Raw genomic sequence first — 23,409 nt, 5'->3', positions numbered from 1 at the left:
CACACTGACCAATCATATATTACTTAGCCATATTACTGTGCCAAGGAAACCTAAGATGAAGATAATAACAAATAATAAATTAAACAAATAAACACAATAAGACATAATGGAAGTTTTCAGTATACAAAAAACTCAGGTTTTACTAGTTGACTGACAAAAGTTTTGCCTTTTTTACTCAGGGAGAGGACCAACAGTCAACCAATTAGAATAAGTTCTATAATTATTTGATCAAATGATTATTTTATCTGTTGCTGAATTTATAAGTCTAGTTACAAAGAAATGTCAGTCTCTAACTTTTAATAGTGGTTTCATTTTAATAGAGAGAAATAAGTATCATGACTAAAGCTAACTAAGCAGTGTATGAAGTCTAAGGGGCTAGTCATTGAACAGACCAGCATCCTTAAAACACTATCTGGAGACTAAACTTTAGGAAGTGAGAGAAGTGACCTTGTTGCATGAATATGCATTACTATAAGTGAGAATCTCTGGTATTTGGCTTCATGTAGAATCAAAATGTCTCTCAAATGACAGTATATAAACACTGCAGTAACATTTAATGTTTGTGTCATGTAACCAACATTTGTTTACTTGTCTGTGTTATTATCATTTTTTGTAAAATGGGAGGTTTTTTAAGCCGAGACTTGAATTTAAATGGAAGATATTTAAGACATGATGAAGAAAGTTTACAGTTCTGGGAAAATGGGCGATTGTGGCTCAAAGAGTTGGCAGTTCATCTTGTAGTCGGAAGGTTGCCGGCTTGGACAGTCTCGGTCATTGTGTCCTTGGGCAAGACACTTCACCTACCGCCTACTGTTGATGGCCAGAGGGGCCGATGGTGCGATATGGCAGCCTCGCTTCTGTCAGTCTGCCTCAGGGCAGCTGTGGCTACAATGTAGCTTGCCTCCACCAGTGTGTGAATGTGAGAGTGAATGAATAGTGGAATTGTAAAGCGCTTTGAGGGTCTCGAAAAGCGTTATATAAATGCAATCCATTATTAAAATGGAGTAAATTAATGGATTCTAGAGGAGTAGGTCTTCTACTATATCTACTAATATATAAAGTGTGAGGATGAGCTACCACTTTGGTTTTGACTGAAACAATAATGTGTGACGTTTGATCACAGGCACATTAAAACACTTTCTTTTGAATTTCGGTCTGAAGTGAGCTCCATTTACTTTGATTCCTGCTCTCATTGATTGCCTTTACAGATACACACTGTTTAACAAAGTGTAGCACCTGCTGCTGATACAGAAAATGTGCACATTAACTGGTGACAGTCAATTTAACGTGGGCAGCTGCATGCATGGGATTATATTTATGTCATCCTTGTGGCTGTTCAACTTGTAGCCAAGCATGTCACTGATCAGTGCTGCCAACACACACTAAACATCACAGTTCAGAGTCATGCCAGCTCTGCCCTCGGGATGTCTCAGCTCCTCTTCTATCTTTTCTTCCTGATGGTGCTGTTATTCAGTATCATTATGTCTTTCACTACAAAAGTCTTCCTCTGCTTTTCCACCACTACCATGTCTGGTTGGTTAGCCATCACCAGCTTGTCAGTCTGTGTCTGGAAGTCCAACAGGATCTTAGCTCAGTCATTCTCAACCACCCAAGTAACAATAAAATAAATAAATGAAAAAAAAGATAAAAATTAATCAGTAAATATTAAAACACGAATAAAATAGACAATAAATAAAATGAACAAAGTACAGAAGATTAAGAGGAACCAAAAACTGACTACAAGCTGACTCTGGTACTACTCCTAAAACACCTTGGGGAAAAAGGGTTGTTTTTGTGTTTTTTAAGTGATTTGAAGATTTCAAGTGTTGGGACCAGCCTAATATGGAGAGGCAACTTATTCCATAATTTGGGGGCCACAACAGCAAAAGCTGCCTTGGGTGGTTGAGAATGACTGAGCTAAGATCCTGTTGGGCTTCCAGACACAGACTACACTGGAATGGTATTGAGGTGAAAAGGAAGGTGATTTGTCCCGTACTTCAGCTAGAATGAAAATAAGACTCAAAGCTGGAGTTATTCTGTCTTTACTCTTCTTCTCTCATTCTCTCCCCTCTCTCTCCTGTTGCTACTTCAATCATGAAACTGATCAATGATCAGCTGATTGGCTTTTCTCTCTTGTTTGTTTATCGCCCACTTTGCACCAGAAGCTCAATCAGCTGTTGTTAGAAATGATTTAATAGTCTCTCCTGTTGAAAAATTATTATTTTTAACAGACAAAGAGGTACCTGTGAAGATATTTTATAAGGCTTTATATTCTGTACCTTCAGTGATGTCACAGAGGCTTAAAGGCACATGGGAAAAGGAGTTAGGTATAGCAATTGATGATGAAGAGTGGAAAGATGTCTGGAGTTATGCCAAATCAATCTCAGTTTGTAATCTTACCAAAGCAATACAGTTAAAAATCATACACAGAATGCATATATCCATATTTCGCAGACATCAGTATAATTCTACCCTTTCACCCATGTGCCTCAAATGCAAGACAGAAATTGGTACCCTAACTCACAGCTTCTGGTCATGTTTGAAATTGAAAGAATATTGGTCTAATGTGTTATCTGAAATGGAGAAGATTTTCTGTTGTGAATTGAAGATGGACCCTATGTCTCTCATACTGGGCCTCCCCAGCCGGCGGTTAATATCCAAGAATAATAGGAGATTGTACTGTGTTCTCACCTATGTGGCGAGGAAGAATATACTACTCCAATGGATTAATGAAAAAGCACCAACTATTAAAGGTTGGCAAAGAGTAGTGTTGGATCTAGTCCCATTGGAATACCTTACATGTGTACTGCACTCAAAAACAGATCAATTCTTTAAGGTGTGGGAACCATACTTGAATTATGTGGAACCTGATGTTTCTAATATTATGTTACAAGGATTCTCTTGAGTGTTCAAACTGCAACGTATTGGGACTAATATTGTACTGTATTGTATTCTTTATTTATTTATTTTTTATTTTTTTAGATGGACCTGAGCTGGTGTTTTGTGCTTAGTTATCAGTCTGTTTATTTGTTTGTTTTTGTTCTGTTTTGTTTTAAAAAAGAAAAAAAAGAAATGATTTAATATTACTTTCTAGTATCAGCTGATGTTTGCTGGCGCCACAGCTGTAAAAGCTGCTGGTCATGATATCTGTTTGGATATGTGGTGAGAGGGAAACATGAAGATGAAACCAGGAGATGTCCTTACTGAATCATCAGAGCTGAACAGGTGATGGAGAAACAGGTTTACCTTTTAGGTGACATGAATGAGTTGAAGGGAAGTTATGAACTGTTTCTGAGAGACAAATAACACCAGCATCCTTTTCTACGTAGCTGACAGCTGGTAACTGTGCAGGGGCGGGTCTAGAAAAAAAGTTTTGCCAAGGGGGGCAGGTAGGGCATTAACAGGGAAAGGGGGGCACAAAGAAAAACTTTTCTTTCTTACTCTCATTTCAAAGCTTTTTAATAAATAATTATCTGAATCTTATAACCAAAGTGATCATCTGATGTAAAATGTATAGAAATCATACATATATACCAACAAGACAGTGTACATCACAGCATTTGTTTTCATTCAAAGGCTTTATGGCTTCTCCTATAATATCTGGTGGGCCAGTCTCTAGTCAAGATGCCCGGGCCGATTTTTTGTACCAGTCCAGCCCTGCCAAAACGCACTGGGAAACTGCTCCGTTACTCCCAGTTGACAGAGCCAAATATGATTTCAGTTTCACTAACAGCCCGCTGTGCTTACCCCGAAGTTTAAAGCACTTCTTCTTGTGAGGTGGGGTAGGGGTGTAGCCCAAGTAAGCCGGTGCTCCAGATAGTAGCGGAGGTGGAAAAAGGTCCTGTCCACCTGTCCTACTCCTAACCAGATTCTGTCTGTGGCAAGTCGAATATTTAAGAGAATTTCACGATCGTGGGTCAGTGGAGAGTCAGCAAAGTTCAATAAAAGTGACAAAAACAATATAAACAGAGTATAAATTGATCTGATAGCTGTGGGTGACGAGCCAAGCACGCTGCCGCCATCTTGGGCAATCAGTTCACATGTACAGCCATGTACAAGTACACCACGTAACTAATTGTTTCTCCGTAAGAGCGTCACACACATATCAGTTCCCAAGATAAAGTTGGAAGAAGTGTATAAATGAAACTCGCGGGATTGCCCCAGCAAGCACTCACACAGATGTTTATTGTGTATTCTTTTCCTTAATTTCTTTTCCTCCTCTGGACAGAGATGCCGGATGTTGTTCCTGGGATCTGCTGGACCCACTCGCTTAGCTTGGGGGTCACTGCACTCAGTGAATTTATCACTTTGCAAGATAAATTCATGAAACTTCATAGGTGGGTAGAAGATATCAAGTTTAGGTTTCAGAGATAACAAAGGGGTCGGCTGATTATGGAATCTATTCTACAGCTATAGAAGAACAGCTTTAAAAAAGCATGCGTTCAAACAAATTGCATAACTTCCCCCAAACTAAATGCTACATGATACTAAAATATTGTCTAAAGATTTAATTCAGTATCCTTGATGTCAAAACATTTTTTAATTAAGAAAATATAAATGCAAATGTGGAAAAAACAACCGGTCTATGTTTAAAGAAGATGCAGTGCATCACTGCAGTCACTGCATTTTGTATCAGATGAAGATGTAGGTGAAAGAAAAAAAATAAGGTCAAACCAAATGTTTTACTCTGTAATGTGCTGGTGGGCAAATGTGTTTCAAAGAAAGCAAAGGAATACAAACCACTTTCATGCTGCAGTTAACATGAATGATAAAACTTCTCAATGTACTTGAGTGTATTCAAGTTATTTACATCTGAAACTGAACATGCACTTTGCATACTCTTGCTGCCAGTTGCATTTCTTCATTGTTAAATCACCATTTTATCTGTTATCATCTTGTCATTTGCTTGTCTGTCACTGAAAGTGCACCACTACATTAAAAAGTCTCACACACCTTATAGTGGTTGTATTTTTTTAAAGAGAGCACATGAACCCCAGAAAACCACATACATGAACATAGAGATAAAATCTGCTCAGCAGCAAACAAAACCACTTCACTGGCGATGTGTTGATAAGATGCACTGAATGTCACAAAGTAGTTTACTAGGAAAGCATGATATAAATCTACAACCACAAAAAAATCCCCTGTATGTGACACTAATGTCAGTCTCTCATCCAACAGAAACACCTGATTTTACATGGTTCACCTCTCTGCTGTATCTAATAATACTGTCCATTATCTACTCTCCAGTGCAAAGTAAAGACACTACAGTCTTAGAGAGAGGAGGTTATCTTCCCCAGATCACTTGGAAGACTTTTTAAAATCCTAAAATCTATCTTGAGGCATAATAAAAGCCAAATCACACAATCCTTTAGTATGCTATTCTACAAAAAAGTAACAGAACAAGAACGGGTTCTGATATATATGTGACTGAAGTCACTGGTGTTGATTTTCATCCTTGCTGTTATTGTGACAAAAATTATTTCCAGTATGGTTTGCATCCTCCATCTCTGAGCCTCATCTTTACAAACCTGCTGTTCGTTTAATGGGTTTCAGGATATTTGAATCGGTGTCCTGTTGAAGGGGATCATAATGAAGTCATTTCAGTAATTTCACCCACCTGTGGATCGAGAGAAGCGAGACGATGGCAATGACAAAAGTGTGATACTTCTATCATCTGAAGTTCTTCAGAGCATGAGGCGTGTGATTGTGGCCCTGCACCAGTTCTACTGGTTTGGAGCTCAGACGTGTCTTGTTGACCCTGGACGAGGAACAAGAAAAAGTGGTGAGTGGTTTTTTTTTTCTGTCAGCTGCAGCCCCTATATTATTTCTTGAACTTTTACCTTGAAGCTGCTCAGTTTTGACTTTCTCTGAGCAGAAAAGTAATGAGGACCACCTTCAATAAAATGATGCTGAAAGAACAAGACTGAAACATCTGATTGTAACCGTGATTGTAGCTGGAAAATGAGAGTAAATGTTTTCTACAAACTTGTAAATTTTTCAGAAATACTTTGTACCTTTACTTTTTGTTTGATGTTAAAAGGTCCTTTAATTTAGAGTTGAAGTTTGACGACTCTATTTAATCTATCATAGAGAATTGAGTGTGAAGAAAAGGGCTCAACATCCAGTCTTACATTTGAGTTATAGGATTAAAGATAGAATCATAGTCTGATGAAAATATTGAGTTCTAATGTCTAGATTCTGTGTCGCTAGACATAATCCAGCTTCAATCTTTCATATTCATGCCTGGGTGTGACTGGAAAGATAAGAACTGTTTCACCGACCCATTATCATCATCATCATTGTGTTGCCACGATTAAACACAGAATTGTAGTTCATTAGAGATTGAGCTGACAGTTAATTATGTTTAATATTGATCAGAATATAATCCGGAAAATGTAATTATGTGTAAGTTTAATTAATAAGGATGGGAGTTAGACAACATAATGGTGATTCTAACAACTGGCCTTTCAGTGAAGTGTAGAAACGGTGTGTGTGCACTCTGATCTCTGAAAGTCTGACTTTAAAAATTTATGATTTTCTATATTATATTATAAATTCTATATTATAGATCACAGTAAAAAGGTTAAGCGGTGTAAGAATAGATTATCGTAGTATTAGGGATTTAGTTGTATTAACGATAGTAAAGCATTATATCCATTATTCATTTAAGTAGGTCATAGGTCAAGCTGCTAAACATTCACACATAGAGCACATAGAACTGGGAGAATAGGTCAGAGGTGTATGTGAGAAGCAGAGACGACAGAGCTGCCGTTAGTGGGATGAGGAGTTGGTAAGCTAAAGCAAGGAGAACATAGTGTGTGGAGAAGTGGGCAGCAAGGACACGAGATAGGGAGGCAGGAGAAAGAGGGGGACCAGCAGGCACTTAGATTGGAGAGACAAAGGTTGTTGATTTCTGTGTGTTAATGTGTGCTGCTGGAACTGCCCCAGGGGATTTTGATGTTGGATGCCGAGCTATGAAAATCCCCAAGCACATGTAATAAAATTAACTGATTGCTTATTTTGAGAAAAACAGGAATCGGATATTACACTGTTTGATGATGCATGCTGATTTATAAGAAATACTGTTTGCAGAGAATCATGGCCTTATTTCTCTGACCAGGGAGAACAAAACATACTGCACAGGAAGCCAAGATCATAACTGGCTCACTGAGAGAGAGAAAGAATTTGAATGTTTAGTTTGGAGGGGGGCCAAAGCTGTAAGAATGTGAGAAACGGTCAGACACTTCGAGATTTTGTAATGCTCTGAGTGTTGTATGGTATAAAGAGAATTGTATTGATTAAAGTGATTGTTGATTGAGCATTAAACACCGAGTGTTGTTCTTCCTTCAGCCCAAAGATCAAAGAATTGAGAGTATTTAACAGTAGATAAGTATAATTGATGTGATTTGATTATTATTGAGTGACTTGTTTAATTCTGCTTTTGTTTTTGTCCTGCTTAATTGCTTTAATAAAATTTGCTGCAATTAAAGCCTAAATTGTGGACATTCGCTTTTTGATCCTTTTTTGTGTGGAAAATTAAATTGTTTAACATCAGAGAAAGACTAGCAGGATAGTAGGAGACTGTCAGAACACTGACAATTTTTAATTATCTCTCCAAAAAGAAGCATCACTTTTGATAAGCAATTTAAAATGGTTGTGAATCTAAACCACTTACTATACTTGCAATGACAATCAGTTTCCCCACATGCAATGGATCTAGATCTCAGCAGATTTATTCACAAATATTATCCAAGAATGCATCTTTTAATATACATTATTTAAATTATATAATTATAGCATTTTTGTCATATGTCTTTTGTGGTAACCCAAGCTGCTATCATCTGGCTCTCTGCTCTGGTTTCCTTCTTAAAAACAAAGTTTCTAAGTTAATAAGTTAACCATTCTTGATGTGAACTGACAGGCATCACTTATTGTGCTTGTCCTATTTTTATATTAACAGCTAATGTAAATTCTTTGGGGAAACCGTCGAATGAAAGCACTTAAGTCACTTTTCATTACTCATTTCTCACATAAAAACGGCATAATATATAAAACAAGGTCAGAAATCCCTAAACATAAATAAAATAATTTACCACAGTCTTTGGGAGCAGGTCTTCTATTTCCCAGCTGTGACAGAACTACCTGACCATGATGGATCCAACAGCATTTCCTTTGACAATTTTTTAAAATTTAGCATTCGTGTCATCCACCTCCACAGACACAGGATTAACTCCTTGGGAAGAAAGCAGGAGAGGGAGTCTGTTTGCGCCACCTGCCTGGATTGCTTTGGCCAACGGAAAAAAAAATATCCTCCACTTCACATATTCCCCAACAGCTGGGGGCTCATGCGAGCCCAACATATCACCTCCTGTGTCAGCTAGGGGCTCAGGAAAGTCGTCCCAGCCTCCTTCCTTGTCAGTTGGGGACTCAGAGGAGCCCAACCCAAAATCCTCCACTGTCAGCTGGGGTCAGGGATGCCGGCTAAGGTAAACCTGACCGACGCTTGGAGAGAAGGGTCATCGGATCAGACAGGTGATTGCTGAGGTCGAGAAGACCTGTACAGAGATATATGTACATGTAATGATAAATGGTCTGAATTATAATATTTCTGACTGAGTCACAATTGGATTTAATCTAATCAGGGATTGAATCGCATTAGGACCATGTAAATCGGAATCAAATCGGTTACAGAAATCAGTGACGATCCTTAGCCCTATTCAGTGTGTTTAGTTCTGATTTATATATCCATGTTTAAAACTAAATCAACAAACACATCTGGTTTGTGGGAAATTGCTTTGGTAATAAACGTGCAAAATCATGCTCATCGCATCTGCTCAAAGAACTAAATTTCCATAAGCATGCCAAGGACCTGACGTCACTGAAGACAGCCTTTTGCTATAAATGAATTTCAGCGTACTCATGGGTCCTTTCCTGTCTACGGCCCATTGGAAGATGAGCAGTGTTTTAGCATCGAGTTAGCCCACTAAAAGTGTCAAACTCATTCATTAATTTTCTTTAGCTGTATTTTATAATCTGTGTGGTTTCTGAGCCACTACAACAAGTACTACACACATTCAGTGTGTAGTACTTGTTGCAGCATTTGGAGGATGCATTGGCAGTTAGTGTCTGAGTCAGTGCAGCCTGTGGATGCTGACAGAGTGTCTGCTTGGTGCTGGATGTTTGAGCGTGTGACATAAACATAAAGCTGACCTGTTCTCTCTCCACAGTTCGTCGCAGACGGTATCAAAAGGGCTGAGCTGAAAGAGTTCCTGACTCATGAGCTTTCTGTGGATGGTCGTGCCGGTTTGGAGGTGTGTGTGACTTTAATCAGGACTGAGATCATCATTCTGGCCACAAAGTGAGCAGTTGGCTAGGTTACCAAAAAAGTAACAAACAACTCAGAATTCAAGAAGTTGTTACATCTCCAGAAGATCTGATTGAGTGTTTAGAACCTAAACAAATATGGAAGCTTAAAATGATGCTCTGCTGTAAAGTGGATATGGCATTACTTGTCAGACACAGAGTGTGTGTTAACAGTGGTCTGTGCATTTGTTATTTTTGGCCATTTTTTAAAGACAAACATATTTTAAGCTTAACAAAATAAAAGCTTACATTAAAAGACATCCTAGAAATCAGTCCTGATCATTTCCCTTTGGTAGAAATGTTAGATGTTAGTTTTTAAACATGCCATTACATCTCCCTCCATGTAAACTCAGTGTGCTTATCAAAAGAAAAACTTCAACTGTGTAGCTCTATGTTGTCTCAGCTTTGTGTCTGTGTGGAAAAATCAATTTTTTGTCGGTTTTTTTTTTTTTTTTTTAACCCTAACCGTCTCACCATCTTTAGGATCAAGACTGTTCTTGAAAACAAGGGTCGTCGGATCAGACAGCTGATCGCTGAGGTCAACTGGAGGTTCCCCGAAGACAGCGTGGTGGTGGGAAACAGACAGATACAAATGATTCGTATTTTAAGCTCACGTGGCCGCACTTGCCAAGCCAAACCGCCCTCGCTGGCCTCGCGGTCGGCCCTTATAAGTGTTCCACCAGTACCGTCGACCTGATTTATATCGCCGTGTAAATTCCTTTGGTAATAAACATAAGAAACACGCAAACTTATGCTCATCGCATCTGCTCAAAGAACTACATTTCCCTGAGCATGCCAGGGACGGACCGTCACCGGAAGCCAGCCTTTAGCTATAAATCCATTTCCGCATCCTGTGCGGGTCCTTTCCTGTCTACGGCCCATTGGAAGATGGCGGTGCAAATCTCCAAGAAGAGGAAGGTTAGCCCCCGTTTTACTCACAAACACGTTGCATTTCTTTAAAAATGGACTCACGCTAGATTTGGTATGGTCATTTGGTGGCCGTCCTGGTATCAGATGTGCCCGCCCGGGTTCAGTCCTGAGCGGATGAATCCAGATGCTGTCTGCGCTGTGACCTCCTCATTTGGCTAGCTAACATGGCTCTGAGCACCGAGGCCGGGCACAGTTACAGACCGGTTGAAGTGTCTGGCTTAAGCGCGACTCTAATGCCCGCTTTAAATCCTAATATGCGAAAAGACTTAGCTGAACTCTCATTTAAAGGTTGTGTGTGAGTCCCTGTTTTCGGAGGCGTTAGCCTCACACCCGCCTTAATATAGAGCCAGAGACACAAACTGCCTCCTTAATGTTACTAATTCACTGAGAAATGTGGTTAATGAGACGTATGTACAGTTAGAACTGTTCGGGTTAAATGCGGAATCAGCACTGGGTTCATTTTAGTGAATGGTTAAAGGAAATATTAATTTCGAGTTGGGAGGAATTTCACAGTAAAGCATGAGACATGTGGCATCAAGCAGCCTGCGTTTAAGCACTCACTCTGAATGTGACGGTGCTCTCTGTGCAAGTGAATCCTGCTGTGGTTTGAATGCCACTCTTCACGGGTAGTTAAGAACTTTAAATTTTCCTTTACATGTTTTAAATAAGCGTGAGGAGTGTTTTATCTTCAAGTTACCCTTTAAAAGGGTCAAACCCAGTCATTCATTTTCTGTAGCTGTATTTTTTTTTTTTTTTATCTGTGTGGTTTCGGGGCCACAGCAGATGCATCAGTGTGTCGTACCTGTTGCAGCACTTGAAGGATGCATTGGCAGTTGGTGTGTGAGTCTGTGCAGCCTGTAGATGCTGGCAGAAAGTCTGCTTGGTGCTGGATGTTTGAAAGTGTCATAAACCTAAAGCTGACCTGTTCTCTCTCCACAGTTCGTCGCAGACGGTATCTTCAAGGCCGAGCTGAATGAGTTCCTGACTCGTGAGCTTGCTGAGGATGGTTACTCCGGTGTGGAGGTGCGCGTGACTCCAACCAGGACTGAGATCATCATCCTGGCCACAAGGTGAGCCGTTGGCTAGGTCGCTTGTCCATCGCCCCTTTTTCATGAGTACCTACTTGGGTCGACTCGCCACGGATCGACTGTTTGTTTGTTGGTTTTTAGTACCTTGTTTGTGTGCTTGCTGTCACAGCAATGCCTCTCAATGTACTGCAACGCAAATGTAACATGAACGCTACAGCAAAGGTGGATGTCGACGCGAATATATACCTGCTGCTCGGTTTGTTGCGTTTCGGCGTTGTTTTTGTAGCCATTTCTTTCGTTCCCAAGTTTTAAAAATGGCGGCTTTGATTTTCGTGAACAAGACGCTCTGATGCATCAGTTGATGCTGTTGATTAGCCAATTGGTGGCACACAGTCTGAGGACGTCACATTTTAGTTCCTGTTTGGAACCCCGGCCGAGCAGGTACTAAAAAAGTACCAGGTAGTATGAACCTAATGGAAAACCCTGCAAACTGCTAATGGAAAAGGGGCTGATGAGTCCCAATCCAAGAAGTTGTTACCGCTCCAGAAGATTTTGATTGTTTAGAAACTAAACAAGTATGGAAGCTTAAAATGAGTCTCTACTGTAAAGTGGATATGGCATTACTTTGGCAGTGCGCATTTGCATGTAAACGTTGTTGGTCCATTTGTAAGACACAGAGTGTTAACAGTGGTCTGTGCATTTGTTATTTTTGGCCATTTTTTAAAGACAAGCTTATTTTAAGCTTGAGAAAATAAAAGCTCACATTAAAAGACATCCTAGAAGTCAATCCTTAACATTTCGCTTGGGTAATGCAAATGTTAGTTTTTAAATATGTATTAAGATCCCTGCCATTACATTGGTAACATTACATCCAGTGTTAGGTTTGTTTATATAGCTCATCTTCCTTCCATGTAAACTCAGTGTGCTTAACAAAAGAGATAAAAACTTGAGCTGTGTAGCTCTATGTTGTCTCAGCTTTGTGCCGGTGTTTGTAAAGATCTAGATGTTTTGTTATTTTTACCCATGTAGTTTAACCCTAATCATCTCACCATCTTTAGGACCCAGAATGTTCTTGGAGAGAAGGGTCGTCGGATCAGAGAGCTGACCGCTGTGGTCCAGAAGAGGTTTGGCTTCCCCGAGGGCAGCGTGGAGGTAGGAAACCAAAAAATAAGACTAATAAGTGTTTTAAGCTCACTGTCGGATGTATTTTAGTTGGGAAATAATCCCTCAGTGGACACGTATCGGAACAAATATATAAAGGTTTTGAGTTTGGAAAAAATAATTGCTTGTTTGCCACAAAAATGTAAACATTTGGAATTTGAAAATGTTTTTTTTAAAGTCCTGTTTTTTTGTTTAAAATATTAATACTTTGCCAACATCACTTTACAATAATATCATCCTGGTAGGAACCCAGTGAGTAAAGTGCAAAGGCTTGTGATTTTAAACGGTTAGGTATTCCTCCAGTGATGATACGGTGATGAGACCCAGCAGCATTTCCTTTGACAGTATTTTTGAATTTGGCTTTCGACCAAGGATTCTTGGACTATTAACTGAAGGAGACAAAGTACTTTGTTATGGCCACGATCTCCACTTCCCCGCCAGCTGGGGACTCAGTCAAGAGCTCCCTGCGACTTCCACGCCGCTAGCTCCAGCCACGTGTCAGCCAGAGGACTTTGCGACATCTGGCCCTGCCAAGCCACGCCACCATCGCTGGCCTTGTGGTTGTCCCCCAGATTGTTTTGCCAGTTGCATCGACCTCCCCGTTGACCCCCTGAATTGTAGTTATTTTGCACTCTTGTGCTTATTTTTTGAAAATGAATATCTGCTCAGAGAACTACATTTCCATGAGCATGCCAGGGACGGTCCGTCACCGGAAGCCAGACTTTCACTATAAATGCGTAAGACTAATCGGTGTTTTAAGCTCATTGTTGGATGGTTTTTATTTTGGAAAGTAATTCCTCACTGGTGAGGTGTATCTGAACAAGTGTTTGAAGGTTTCAGAGTTAGAAAAATAAATACATTTGGCTGCAAAAATGTACAAATTTGGAATTTAAAACTGTTTTTTTGTTTGTTTGTTTACAATATTAACACTTTGCCAACAGCAGTTTACAGTAATATCATCCTGGTAGGAAACCCAGTGAGTAAAGTGCAAAGGCTTCTGATGTTAGACAGTCAGATTTCCCTTCAGTGATGATACGATGACGAGGCGGAGCAGGACTCAGTCTGGCTCTGCTGGTCGCTGGTTCAGATCCACGTTCTGTGGTTCTGCTCCAGCACCTCAGAGCAGGAAGTCCTTTCCATGTGAAGACACAGAGGCATTTGTCTGAGAAGGGTCAAGGCATCAGGACTGTGCTGTAGGCGGTGCAGGAAACCTGCAGTCCATTGTTACATGTGCTGGTTTTAGGTTTGATCCCGGTGTTTGTCTGTAAAACTGAAATGTCCTTCCTCTTTCTTTTAGCTGTATGCTGAGAAAGTTGCCACTCGTGGTCTGTGTGCCATCGCTCAGGCTGAGTCTCTGCGCTACAAACTGCTGGGAGGCCTGGCTGTGCGTAGGTAAGCATGTCTGGATTTCTATTTTCGGGAAAACTGTGAAATATTTATACATTTCAGGATTGGGTCATGTACAAAAATAAAATCTGACTGTCCAGTTTGTCCTTTAACTAAATTATTTTTATGTTACAAATTTCATCAGACATGTGTGATTTTAAACAGTCATTAATGGCTCTACAGGGTTAACTTCCACCTTATTAAATATTACACAATGGCAGAAAATATTTCTGTTTACACACATAGGCTCTTTACATCAACACAAACAAATCTTGTTCTTAATTAATGAATATTAACTTTAGTTTCAGCATCAATAATCGTCTTTGTGTATTGTGTTGTCCTTTAACACAAAAATATTTTATTAAACGTTTCTTAACGTTATGCGTCCTAACATGACATCTTAAGCTCTAAATACATCTCTGCACACAGTTTAATGTTTGGATGTTTTTCTCAAGTCAGTTATTTATCAGCGTATTCTGCTCATGGCACAGGTGGCGCATGATGGACCCAACCCAAAGTATGAAATTTGATCGTAATCTAGAAGAGTAAACATTAAAAATGCTGACAGAGGTTAAATTGTCAGTAGGAAACACCCTGTCATAAAAAGCCTCGTGTACTTTGAGGGTGAAGCGTGTGCTCTGTGTGTCGGTTTCTGTCCCTTCGGTGATGATACGATGACGAGTCGGAACAGGACTCATTCTGCTTCTGCTGGTCGCCGGTTCAGAATCACGTTCTGTGGTTCTGCTCTGGTTCCTCAGAGCAGGGGGTCCTTTCCAGGTGAAGACATTGAGGCATTTGTCTGAGAAGGGTCAAAGCACGCTTTAATGACGCTCACTGATGCAGGGGGCGTCTCCTCCTCATGGCATGTTTTACCGATTTAAAACCTGAATAAATTCACTCACACTTCCAACTGAACCCACCATGTAGGAAATGAGATGTTTTTTTTTTTATGAAGTCGACCAACCAGAATCATTTCAATCGCAGTGAAAGTTTCCTGAGAGAGAAGCTTGCAGTACTTTGGATCCACTGATCGATTAGCTGCTAACGCTGTTTTATCACTCTGCTTTTTCAGAGCTTGCTATGGTGTTCTGAGGTTCATCATGGAGAGTGGCGCCAAGGGCTGCGAAGTCGTCGTGTCCGGCAAGCTGAGGGGTCAGAGGGCCAAGTCCATGAAGTTTGTGGACGGTCTGATGATCCACAGCGGAGACCCCGTCAACTACTACGTCGACACAGCCGTCCGCCACGTCCTGCTGAGGCAGGGTGAGTGCAGCTCGACCAAATGCAACCAAATCAAACTGCCATCGCGTTGTTTTGGTGGCGCTGATGTGTGTTTATTTAATGCTCTCAGGTGTGCTGGGCATCAAGGTGAAGATCATGCTGCCCTGGGACCCCAGCGGTAAGATCGGCCCCAAGAAGCCCCTGCCCGACCATGTCAGCATTGTGGAGCCCAAGGAGGAGACCCTGCCCACCACACCAATGTCTGAGCAGAAGGGGGCCAAGCCAGAGGTGCCCGCCATGCCCCAGGGAGCACCTGTACCCACCGCATAAGAGGGTAAGAGACAGGAGGGTTTTACTTGACTGCTACCAACGATATATCCTGCCCTGCCGCTAACGTAAGAGAGAATATCAGGCAAAAATACAAAAAATAAATTTGTTTTTTTAGTTCTCCTGCAGTAAAATTAGAGGTTCCTGTGAATTCTGATAAGTAGATCAAACTGGTTCTGTTTTAGAACTCCATTAAAGTCTTGCAGGTGGAGCTTCGACGGGTTTCAATTATGACATTTTAGCCATTCGAGTCCGTTTGGGTGACACTGTTGCTGTCCCGATAATATATCGCAAAATAATCTGGAACCAGTGATTTAACACAGACTGTGGTGTTGTACAGTTTCACACGGCTCCCTTCGGTGATGATACGATGACGAGTCGGAACAGGACTCATTCTGGTTCTGCTGGTCGCCGGTTCAGAATCACGTTCTGTGGTTCTGCTCCGGTTCCTCAGAGCAGGGGGTCCTTTTCGGTTGAAGACATCGAGGCATTTGTCTGAGAAGGGTTTCAGCTCACAAACACAAACCGTGACGCTTTCGCAGGACACCAAAAACAGTCTTTTAGGAACTCGCTGAAACTGAGGTCAACAATTTGAGCTCAGGATTCAGTTTGCTAATTTCTGAAACTGAGTTTAATTCGTGTTTTTTGTCTCTTTGCAGGTTTTCAATCGTCACACCAGATGGAAGCAAGGCCCTTTGATTTTTGTGTACAAAAACAATAAAATTTGGAAAATACACTTAAAACAATGAGTGGATTTATTTAACTGCCTGTAGGTTTCACACTGAGTGGGAAAACTGAGGGAAAAGTTTACAAGTTTCTCAACCAGCTCATCTTCAAACCATGTCAAAGTGCTCAGAAGATTATGAGCCGATCTCTTAAACACAATGTAATTTTTTTTCCTTGTGTGTGGGATCAGTTGAGCCTGAACATCTTCGCCTTCATGTGGGAGCAGCAGGTTTGTTTCACAGCAGAATGCAGAGTCACTGCTAAAGTATAAAACCAGTGTTGGGCAAAAAATGAAGTATATCGTAGAGAAAAGTCAAAGTAATGTCCCCGTGGAGAGGACAGGATGTGAAGTCTAATATTCTATTTAAATTAGTGAAAATCTAAAGCTTGCTATGGCGCCCCCTGGTGGGTGGAAGCTGAAATTTACACCTAAAGTAGGCTTCAAAATTTGGACGTTGTACATGCAGTTTGTTGGTTTTAAAATATGTTTCAGCTTTTAGTTTTTCATTTAATGCACAGCTGGTTGTCAAACTGTGGGGCAGGCCTCGCGAGTGGGACACGAACCACCAAGAAATGTGAATTAAGGTGAAATCGATCCTCACCTTGAAAGTAAATCAGGATTTTTGTTGTGTGTCAGTGACTGATTAAAAATTGAGGAGCGTGAAAAGAAAACTTTAAATCTGCGTCAGTGTGGAAACCAACGAGTACAAGACTGATGCTCACAGCTTCACGAAGTGTTTGACGGAGGAAAGTGAGTCAGCTGAGTGTAATGTCTCTTTAGGGATGGCCTACGGTTACATCTGTGACGTCAGAAGGAAAGATGTGTCACTCTGCTCCATTTTCTGGTGCAACAAACGTGACGTGTGTGGCAGCCTACAGTAAACGTGAATATATCACGCCATCCATACAACTTTACACTGAATAAATATATTTTAGAAATATTCGAGTATAAACAAACGAATAGTTCTCAATCTGCCCACGCGCGTTTTGTCCGTTTCAGCGTAAATTAATAAAAAGTTTGAGAAGAAAGGGAATCGTGTTGCTGCCGAGTGATCCATCTTCTCGGCACTAAAGAAGGTCCGGGTTAGGCCACGCCCCCTGGTTGCTACCTGTAAAGAAATGTAACAGGTGAACTCCCAGCTCCCACCTGGACCACCGCTGAAGACAAGATGAGTCTGCCGGACCACAAATCAACAGAAAAACAGCCTTCGTACGCGGCTCCGGTAAGACTGCAGCCCTCGGTGCGATCGTTTGGAAGTTTGGTGGAGCTGAAGGAAATCCTCCACCTGCTCGGGGGCTGAACAGGTGGATGCAGGTGTAGCCAGACAACAAATTATAACTTTTTTAAAGTGAAACAGGGCAGATGTTTGCTGTGCTGCAGTTTCAGGGCATTTTAATCTGAAACAGTTTTTCGGAGACGCGTTAAAGGGCGCTCTGATTCACAGGAATCAAACTTCCAACTTCGAGGAAGTTTCGTCTCAAATTTTCCCAAAACCGAAGGAAAACCTTTCCTGCCATTTTAGGAGTAATGGGAAAACCCTTTAACTCCTCTGTGCATGTAAAGGTGGAGCCGATGCAGTGAGCGGTGGGATTTCACCGATTTACTGAAGTATTGGTGTACTTTCAGTTCAGCAGTTTATGTAGTACTTTACTTGACTCGCAGAAGGAAGCGTTGTCATTCATTGGCAGCTACGGTCGGTTCCTCTACGGGTAAATGAGCCGCTGATACAAAGCAGTGCACTGTTACAGACGCAGCTCGGTCATAAAACAGTTTAGAAGGCACTAATCATCAAATTATAGGCAATATTTGTGAATACTGCAGTCAGTAATGAGAATATTTACAGAGAATATTTTTAATTTAGATGCTTAACAGCATGAAATGTTGTCTCTGTGCATTGGTTTGGTTTTAAAGCTACTTTATAATATTTAAAGTGCAGTGCGCATGTTTCCTTCCCGTTTTTCTCAAATAAGAGTACAGTATCAGAGAAACGTACTGTAATATCACAGGTAAGAGCAGTAAAAAGTGACGCATCGCTGCGTAAGCAGCATTTTACAGCTGCTTGGGGTGAAGCTGTTTACACTCTGGGTATGTCCCGGCTCACAGCGGTGAGCCTGCAGGGGTGATCTAACATTTCTGCATGTATATGCATCTATTTTCTGCATTTTCCTGTCTTTTATGATCATGTGATAAACAAAAAGGTGTTTATTTGTACTCAAAGAGCTCCCACTAGGCGTAGTTTAGGGGAAAAATGTTTCCCCCAAAAGCTCACAAAACAAATCTAAGAAATTATAAATTTATATGAGAAAGACAAACAGAAACTTTTAACACATAGGCCCAAACAGGAAACAAGCATGCCAGTTTTTGTTTTTTCTGTCTTTTATTTGATTTATAAGAAGTCACGAGCCATTAAAAAACAAACAAACAAAAGAACTTTTTTCCCCACACATACTTACATGCAGGCTAAATGTCCGCCCTCGTGAACCACAGTATCATGGGCACAATTAAAATAATTTAAAGAAAACAAACAACAGCAAAATGTTAAGAGACAATGTTTTGGTATGTGGTGATTGTTTTTTGTAAAAAATGTTGAAATCTGAAATTTTTATATGTGAATCCTTCCTCTGAATGTAGTGACACCAGGTAAAAACTACAATATATTTCAAACATAAACTCTTTTCATTAATTTTAGATTTTTTTTTAAATGAATATGTAATAAATAAATAAACATGTGAAAGGCGTTACCCATAATTTTAACGTTAGTCCTGTGAGGCCGCCCTGACTGGCTGCTTCAGTGTTGACAGACTGTGAAGGAATGCGGTCTTATCTACCTGTGCAAATCATTAAGTAGGTGATTCATGCTGCCTGACAGCCCTGCTGAGCTACACAGTCTGTGCTTTCAGGTATTTATTTAGCTGTCTCCAAGTGCAGATCTGAAGAAATCACAGACAAAAATTCATTATGATTCTCCTTTTCTGGGCTCTGCTTCACTTCACCTTAAGCTCAAGTGAAAATCCTTGTTGTCAGGAATGATCAACGTTTAAACTGTATGTAAAGTACAATGAGCACGCTCCATCGAGACAAGAGGAGGAAAAATTACGAGAACATTTTGATAAAGATAAATATGGATCATCTCCAGGAGATGTCTTAGAACCCTCCTTCAAATACAAACACTTCTAATAAATATGATTTATTTTAAGGCTGTAATTAGTTGTTTTGCAGATTTTGCAAACTAAATCGATACTTTAAATTGATCTATTATTGGTTATGTAAGATTATGACTTTGACTCACAATAATAAAATAAAAGCTGCTTAAACTTTTGATTTATGATCATCTGTATTTGAGCATGCAGGCCGCACATAAGCCTGAAAATGATGCCCAGTGTTTAAATACTGTTCCTGCAGTCATTTGGTGGACTCTGCAGAAACCTAAATATCGTCTTTTTCCTCAGAACTTTCATGTTGTGCAGTTAAATGTCGGGGGTCACCTGTACACCACCACTCTGAGCACGCTCAGGAAGCACTCCGACTCCAAGCTGGCGGAGCTCTTCAGCGGACCGCCCAAACTACGCGCTGACACACAGGGACGCTACTTCATCGACCGCGATGGGTCACACTTTGGAGCCATCCTGGAGTTCCTGAGATCAGAACAGCTGCCCAAGGAGAACATCCCAGAGGTCTGACTTATCACAATGTAGCTCTGCTCATATAAAGCTCCATATTTTTACTTTCTGATTCTACTAGACTGACTTTGGATTATTCACAGTTCAAAATAATCCTTTTTTGTATTTACTGGGCTTTGGTGCCACTGCAGCTGGGTTAGGCTCCAGCTGCCTGCATCCCTGAATTGGAGAAGAGGATGGGTGGATGCTTGTATATAATGATGTCATTGTTTGGCCATGTTTAATATGAACAACCACCATAAGTTTACTTTGAAGAAGTTCTTAATAGTTTTCAAGTATTTAAGCCATGAATATAAAACCAGTTTAAAAAACAGCGGGTGTGTCCTGCTGCCAAAATGAATTTTAAGTTTGTAACTCGTGTTTCTGCAGGTTCATAAGGAGGCGGTCCACTACAACATCAAACCGCTGATCAAACGCTTGGAGGAGACTCCTCGGCTGTTTGGAGAGCTGGTGGGAAGGCAGCAGTTCCTCTCCAGAGTCCCACACTACAAGGAAAACATCGAGGTGAGCTGCACTCACGCCAGTAATCCACGACTGTTTGTAGTTTACATTCTAACTTTGGAATTGATGCAAATGTTAATAAGATAAGATAAGAGATAAGATAAAACTTTATTAATCCCTCGGGTGGGTTCCTCTGGGAAATTCGGTTTCCAAAAGCACAGCACCGACAGAAGTTACAGGACGTGAGCAGAATATTATATATATACACATATATAAATACAGAGACATATATAAATAAAATATACGAAAGGGATAAATAGAATAAATTGGAATAAGAATACAAGGGAAATGCATCATGTCTGCCCTTATTTAAGGAGCAGTCTCACGTCACGGTATGAGACCTATCACTAAAAGACAGACACATTCTTTCCTGGTGCATCACATTCATATTTCCACTTTTTGAATGATCGTTTTGAATTTGTCCTCCAGGTTCTGATTCGTATCGCCAGGGCCGAGGCCATCGCCGCACGCCACTCCACCATCATCATCTGCGTGCTGAGGACAGAGGAGGATTTGGGCTTCTATGATAATGCCATTAACAGCCTGGAGGCGGATAAGGAGTCGGTGGTGACGTTCGGGCCGTGGAAGGCCGCCCCGTTGGTCAAAGATCTGCTGGACTGTGTAAAGATGGACATCGAGAGCCAGGGCTACACTGTGAGCATCCAGCCTCACGCCGTGGAGAAGAGCTTCCTGTCCAGGAGTTACGACTACTTTTATGAACTCACGTTCACCTGGTGGTGATGAGACGGCTGAACAAAACTCGAAGCCGTACATACTCTTTCTTTAAAAAAAATTACAGACCGCACTTTTTTTCAAAAATGTTTTAAGATGTTTTTGTTATAGAGCCACACTAAAACAAAGGCTCAGTAAAGCATCTGTATATCATTAATTTCAAAGGTACTGACTTCCTGAAAGATGGAAAAAAGAGGGCTCGTAGCTTCTGCTTGTGTTAAGTGAAGTGCATTTTTCCTAGTAGCCAGCAGGGGGCGCCTTCTCAGGTTTCAGAAGTCCAGCTGACCTCAGGGGACACTTTAATGATGAGTTTGGGGTCTTACTCTCTAACTTCAAGTCTTGTTTACTAGAACATGATGATATGTTTTAATCATTGTCTCCGTTAGTGTCCAGAAGGACTTCAGGCCGGGCCAGCCTTGTGATTTTCATCTGCCGACCTGTGTTTCTCAGTCAGAGCCACGCCTCACCGTTTTTTCCTTTTCAAACTTGATATATTTTTTTTAAACACTAAACTGTTCAGCTCAAGGCTTCACAGCAGGACCTGAATAATCAGTGGGTGATATTGCATTATGGCTATGTCAATGTTTTATGTACAGTCTGTGGGTTTAAGCTAAAGTGACTGCTGCCAAGCAAAGATTTCTATCTTTTAATTCATTTCAGCTGCTACTAAATATAAATGTTGTTTCATGTTGAGTGCTGTGTTGAACAAACACTAACTACTCCATTATTAAATCTTCTTGTCCACCCACAGGTCTCAGTAGTAACTCGTTTAATTAGATGGCATCGTCCACACATATGAAACTGATCCCGTCGTTACTGTAGCACGTGCCATACAGCTTCTTGCATACGATTTGATGCAAATAATAAAAAGCAATTACAACATTTAGTCAAACATAATGCCTGAATTTAGTTTTTCACATATTTCCTAAATATTTGGAAATATGTGAAAACGATAACTCAGTGGTTGTGTGAAATTTGAATTTAAAGAAATGTAAATGTATCTTTAATGTATCTAAAAATTATACCTTTTGTCTTCTAGTGTGAACATAGATGCACACAAAAATAAAACTCAGTTTCTGTTGGTCAGATTTTTTTTTTTTCAGTTTTTCAATTAAAAATATGAACCTAAATATCACAGAGAGAAAAGTAGTGTGATCGAAAACAATCCAACACATTTTTTCTTTTTGCTGACCAAGTGTACCAAAAAGTTTCTTGTTTCTCCAATTTAATTGAGAAATCAGTGTTTTCTTTTAACCAAAATTGATCAAGGGGCCTAATTAAGGCTGGCAGAGTTTGGATTTGGTCACTTGGCCACATGATGTCATGCAAATCCACAGAGTGATGGTTTCTTTCATAAAAGGCAACGTGTGCTGTGATCCTTGCCGTTAACTGTCTGGTCATTCAGTCCTTAGCGTGTTGCTATGTTAGACTTTCTAACCAAAGGTTGGTCGTTTAGTATAAAATTTCATACACTGTAGCCGTGGAAGTCAAGTCAGTGACGAAAAAAAGAGCGTCACAAACACGACAACCAACCATTTCACAACCCAGTTTAAGAGAATTAAAAAGGTCATAAAAAAAGAACAAGCGTCCTGACAGAAAGCAGAGCAGTGTTCACCACAGAGCAGGGCACAGCATCCATCAGCTGTCTCACTTTCATGTCAGACCACATCCTTTGTGATCAGAGTGTGAGTAAACGGCAACAAACAGCGGTTACAGGGGCCGATTCTGCAGCTCGGAGGCCACAGATAAGAACAAATCTGGGGTCGTCTCCACCCATGAGTGCCCTGCTGGTGTGTCTTCCACAACATTAACCTAGATTTGTTAACATGATAAAATTACAGACAATCTTCAGTTTTCATCTAAAGGAAGTTCAGAAGAAAAACAAAACTAACAAGTAGCACTGCTGCACGCAGTGAGCGTGACGGGGAGCATTTAATAAAGGCGTTCGTTTAATCCCAACAGTTATAAATACCAAAGTTGGTCCACAAATATTTGGTGATTTGATGAGTGAATGTTGAACTGCTGAAAAGTCAGATGGCAGGATATCTTCTAAACATCAGAATGTTAGCAGTCAACAAGCTCTTCTTGAAGAATTTCTTTGAATTTTAGCTCAGGGTGGCGCGCAAAGAGAAAAGAGGTTTGCTGAGGTATTAGGTCAAAGCAAGTTTTCTTCCCTTGTTCAAAGAAAAAGGAGGGGTGGACACGCAGCATACAGTATTTTCACCACAATGACACAATTGCACTTCCTCACAAAAGCCCCTGAGGATGAAATATTGCACAAGATTTCACACCCTGCATCACATTATAAGAAAAGTGACGCTGCTAAGTGACGATTCAAAAAACTTTAATTTCA

General features: G+C 40.6%; 2 protein-coding genes, 1 long non-coding RNA gene and 3 other non-coding genes across 6 annotated transcripts; 5 read left to right on the top strand and 1 right to left on the bottom strand.

The window, feature by feature from the left end:
- Window positions 1–4,072: 4,072 nt before the first annotated feature.
- On the bottom strand, window positions 4,073–9,993 carry LOC102082742 (uncharacterized). Its single transcript, XR_269857.4, has 4 exons — window positions 9,841–9,993; window positions 9,214–9,373; window positions 8,097–8,558; window positions 4,073–5,761 (listed from the first exon to the last, which is right to left on the bottom strand). It is a non-coding gene; the product is annotated as an uncharacterized LOC102082742 (long non-coding RNA).
- Window positions 9,994–10,127: 134 nt separating this feature from the next.
- rps3 (ribosomal protein S3) lies at window positions 10,128–16,159 on the top strand. The gene is made up of 7 exons (XM_003448951.4): window positions 10,128–10,284; window positions 11,236–11,366; window positions 12,383–12,476; window positions 13,783–13,877; window positions 14,944–15,131; window positions 15,220–15,423; window positions 16,076–16,159. Exons 1-6 carry the CDS (start codon window positions 10,159–10,161, stop codon window positions 15,417–15,419), a joined length of 834 nt encoding a protein of 277 aa, XP_003448999.4. The 5' UTR covers window positions 10,128–10,158; the 3' UTR covers window positions 15,420–15,423; window positions 16,076–16,159.
- On the top strand, window positions 13,507–13,656 carry LOC112842294 (small nucleolar RNA SNORD15). Its single transcript, XR_003214023.1, has one exon. It is a non-coding gene; the product is annotated as a small nucleolar RNA SNORD15 (small nucleolar RNA).
- Window positions 14,530–14,679, top strand: LOC112842292 (small nucleolar RNA SNORD15). The gene has a single exon (XR_003214022.1). It is a non-coding gene; the product is annotated as a small nucleolar RNA SNORD15 (small nucleolar RNA).
- On the top strand, window positions 15,771–15,920 carry LOC112842291 (small nucleolar RNA SNORD15). The gene has a single exon (XR_003214021.1). It is a non-coding gene; the product is annotated as a small nucleolar RNA SNORD15 (small nucleolar RNA).
- Window positions 16,160–17,204: 1,045 nt separating the features above from the next.
- kctd14 (potassium channel tetramerization domain containing 14) lies at window positions 17,205–21,806 on the top strand. Its single transcript, XM_003448990.5, has 4 exons — window positions 17,205–17,365; window positions 19,593–19,817; window positions 20,193–20,327; window positions 20,754–21,806. The coding sequence occupies exons 1-4, from the start codon at window positions 17,312–17,314 to the stop codon at window positions 21,063–21,065; spliced, it is 726 nt and encodes a 241-aa protein (XP_003449038.1). The 5' UTR covers window positions 17,205–17,311; the 3' UTR covers window positions 21,066–21,806.
- The last annotated feature ends 1,603 nt before the right edge of the window (window positions 21,807–23,409 follow it).

Source organism: Oreochromis niloticus, linkage group LG14 (genome assembly GCF_001858045.2).
Source record: "Oreochromis niloticus isolate F11D_XX linkage group LG14, O_niloticus_UMD_NMBU, whole genome shotgun sequence".
NCBI lineage: Eukaryota > Metazoa > Chordata > Actinopteri > Cichliformes > Cichlidae > Oreochromis > Oreochromis niloticus.
This window is presented reverse-complemented; position numbering and strand designations above follow the sequence as displayed.

What these genes read in the sequence shown, in the direction of transcription:
- rps3 (XM_003448951.4), top strand. Translation starts at nt 10,159, where the DNA reads ATGCCAGGGACGGACCGTCACCGGAAGCCAGCCTTTAGCTATAAATCC. An exon ending in ATCATCATCCTGGCCACAAG is followed by an intron (nt 11,367 to 12,382) that starts GTGAGCCGTTGG and finishes CACCATCTTTAG; the next exon opens with GACCCAGAATGTTCTTGGAG. An exon ending in GGAGGCCTGGCTGTGCGTAG is followed by an intron (nt 13,878 to 14,943) that starts GTAAGCATGTCT and finishes CTGCTTTTTCAG; the next exon opens with AGCTTGCTATGGTGTTCTGA.
- kctd14 (XM_003448990.5), top strand. Translation starts at nt 17,312, where the DNA reads ATGAGTCTGCCGGACCACAAATCAACAGAAAAACAGCCTTCGTACGCG. An exon ending in CCAAGGAGAACATCCCAGAG is followed by an intron (nt 19,818 to 20,192) that starts GTCTGACTTATC and finishes GTGTTTCTGCAG; the next exon opens with GTTCATAAGGAGGCGGTCCA. An exon ending in ACTACAAGGAAAACATCGAG is followed by an intron (nt 20,328 to 20,753) that starts GTGAGCTGCACT and finishes TTTGTCCTCCAG; the next exon opens with GTTCTGATTCGTATCGCCAG.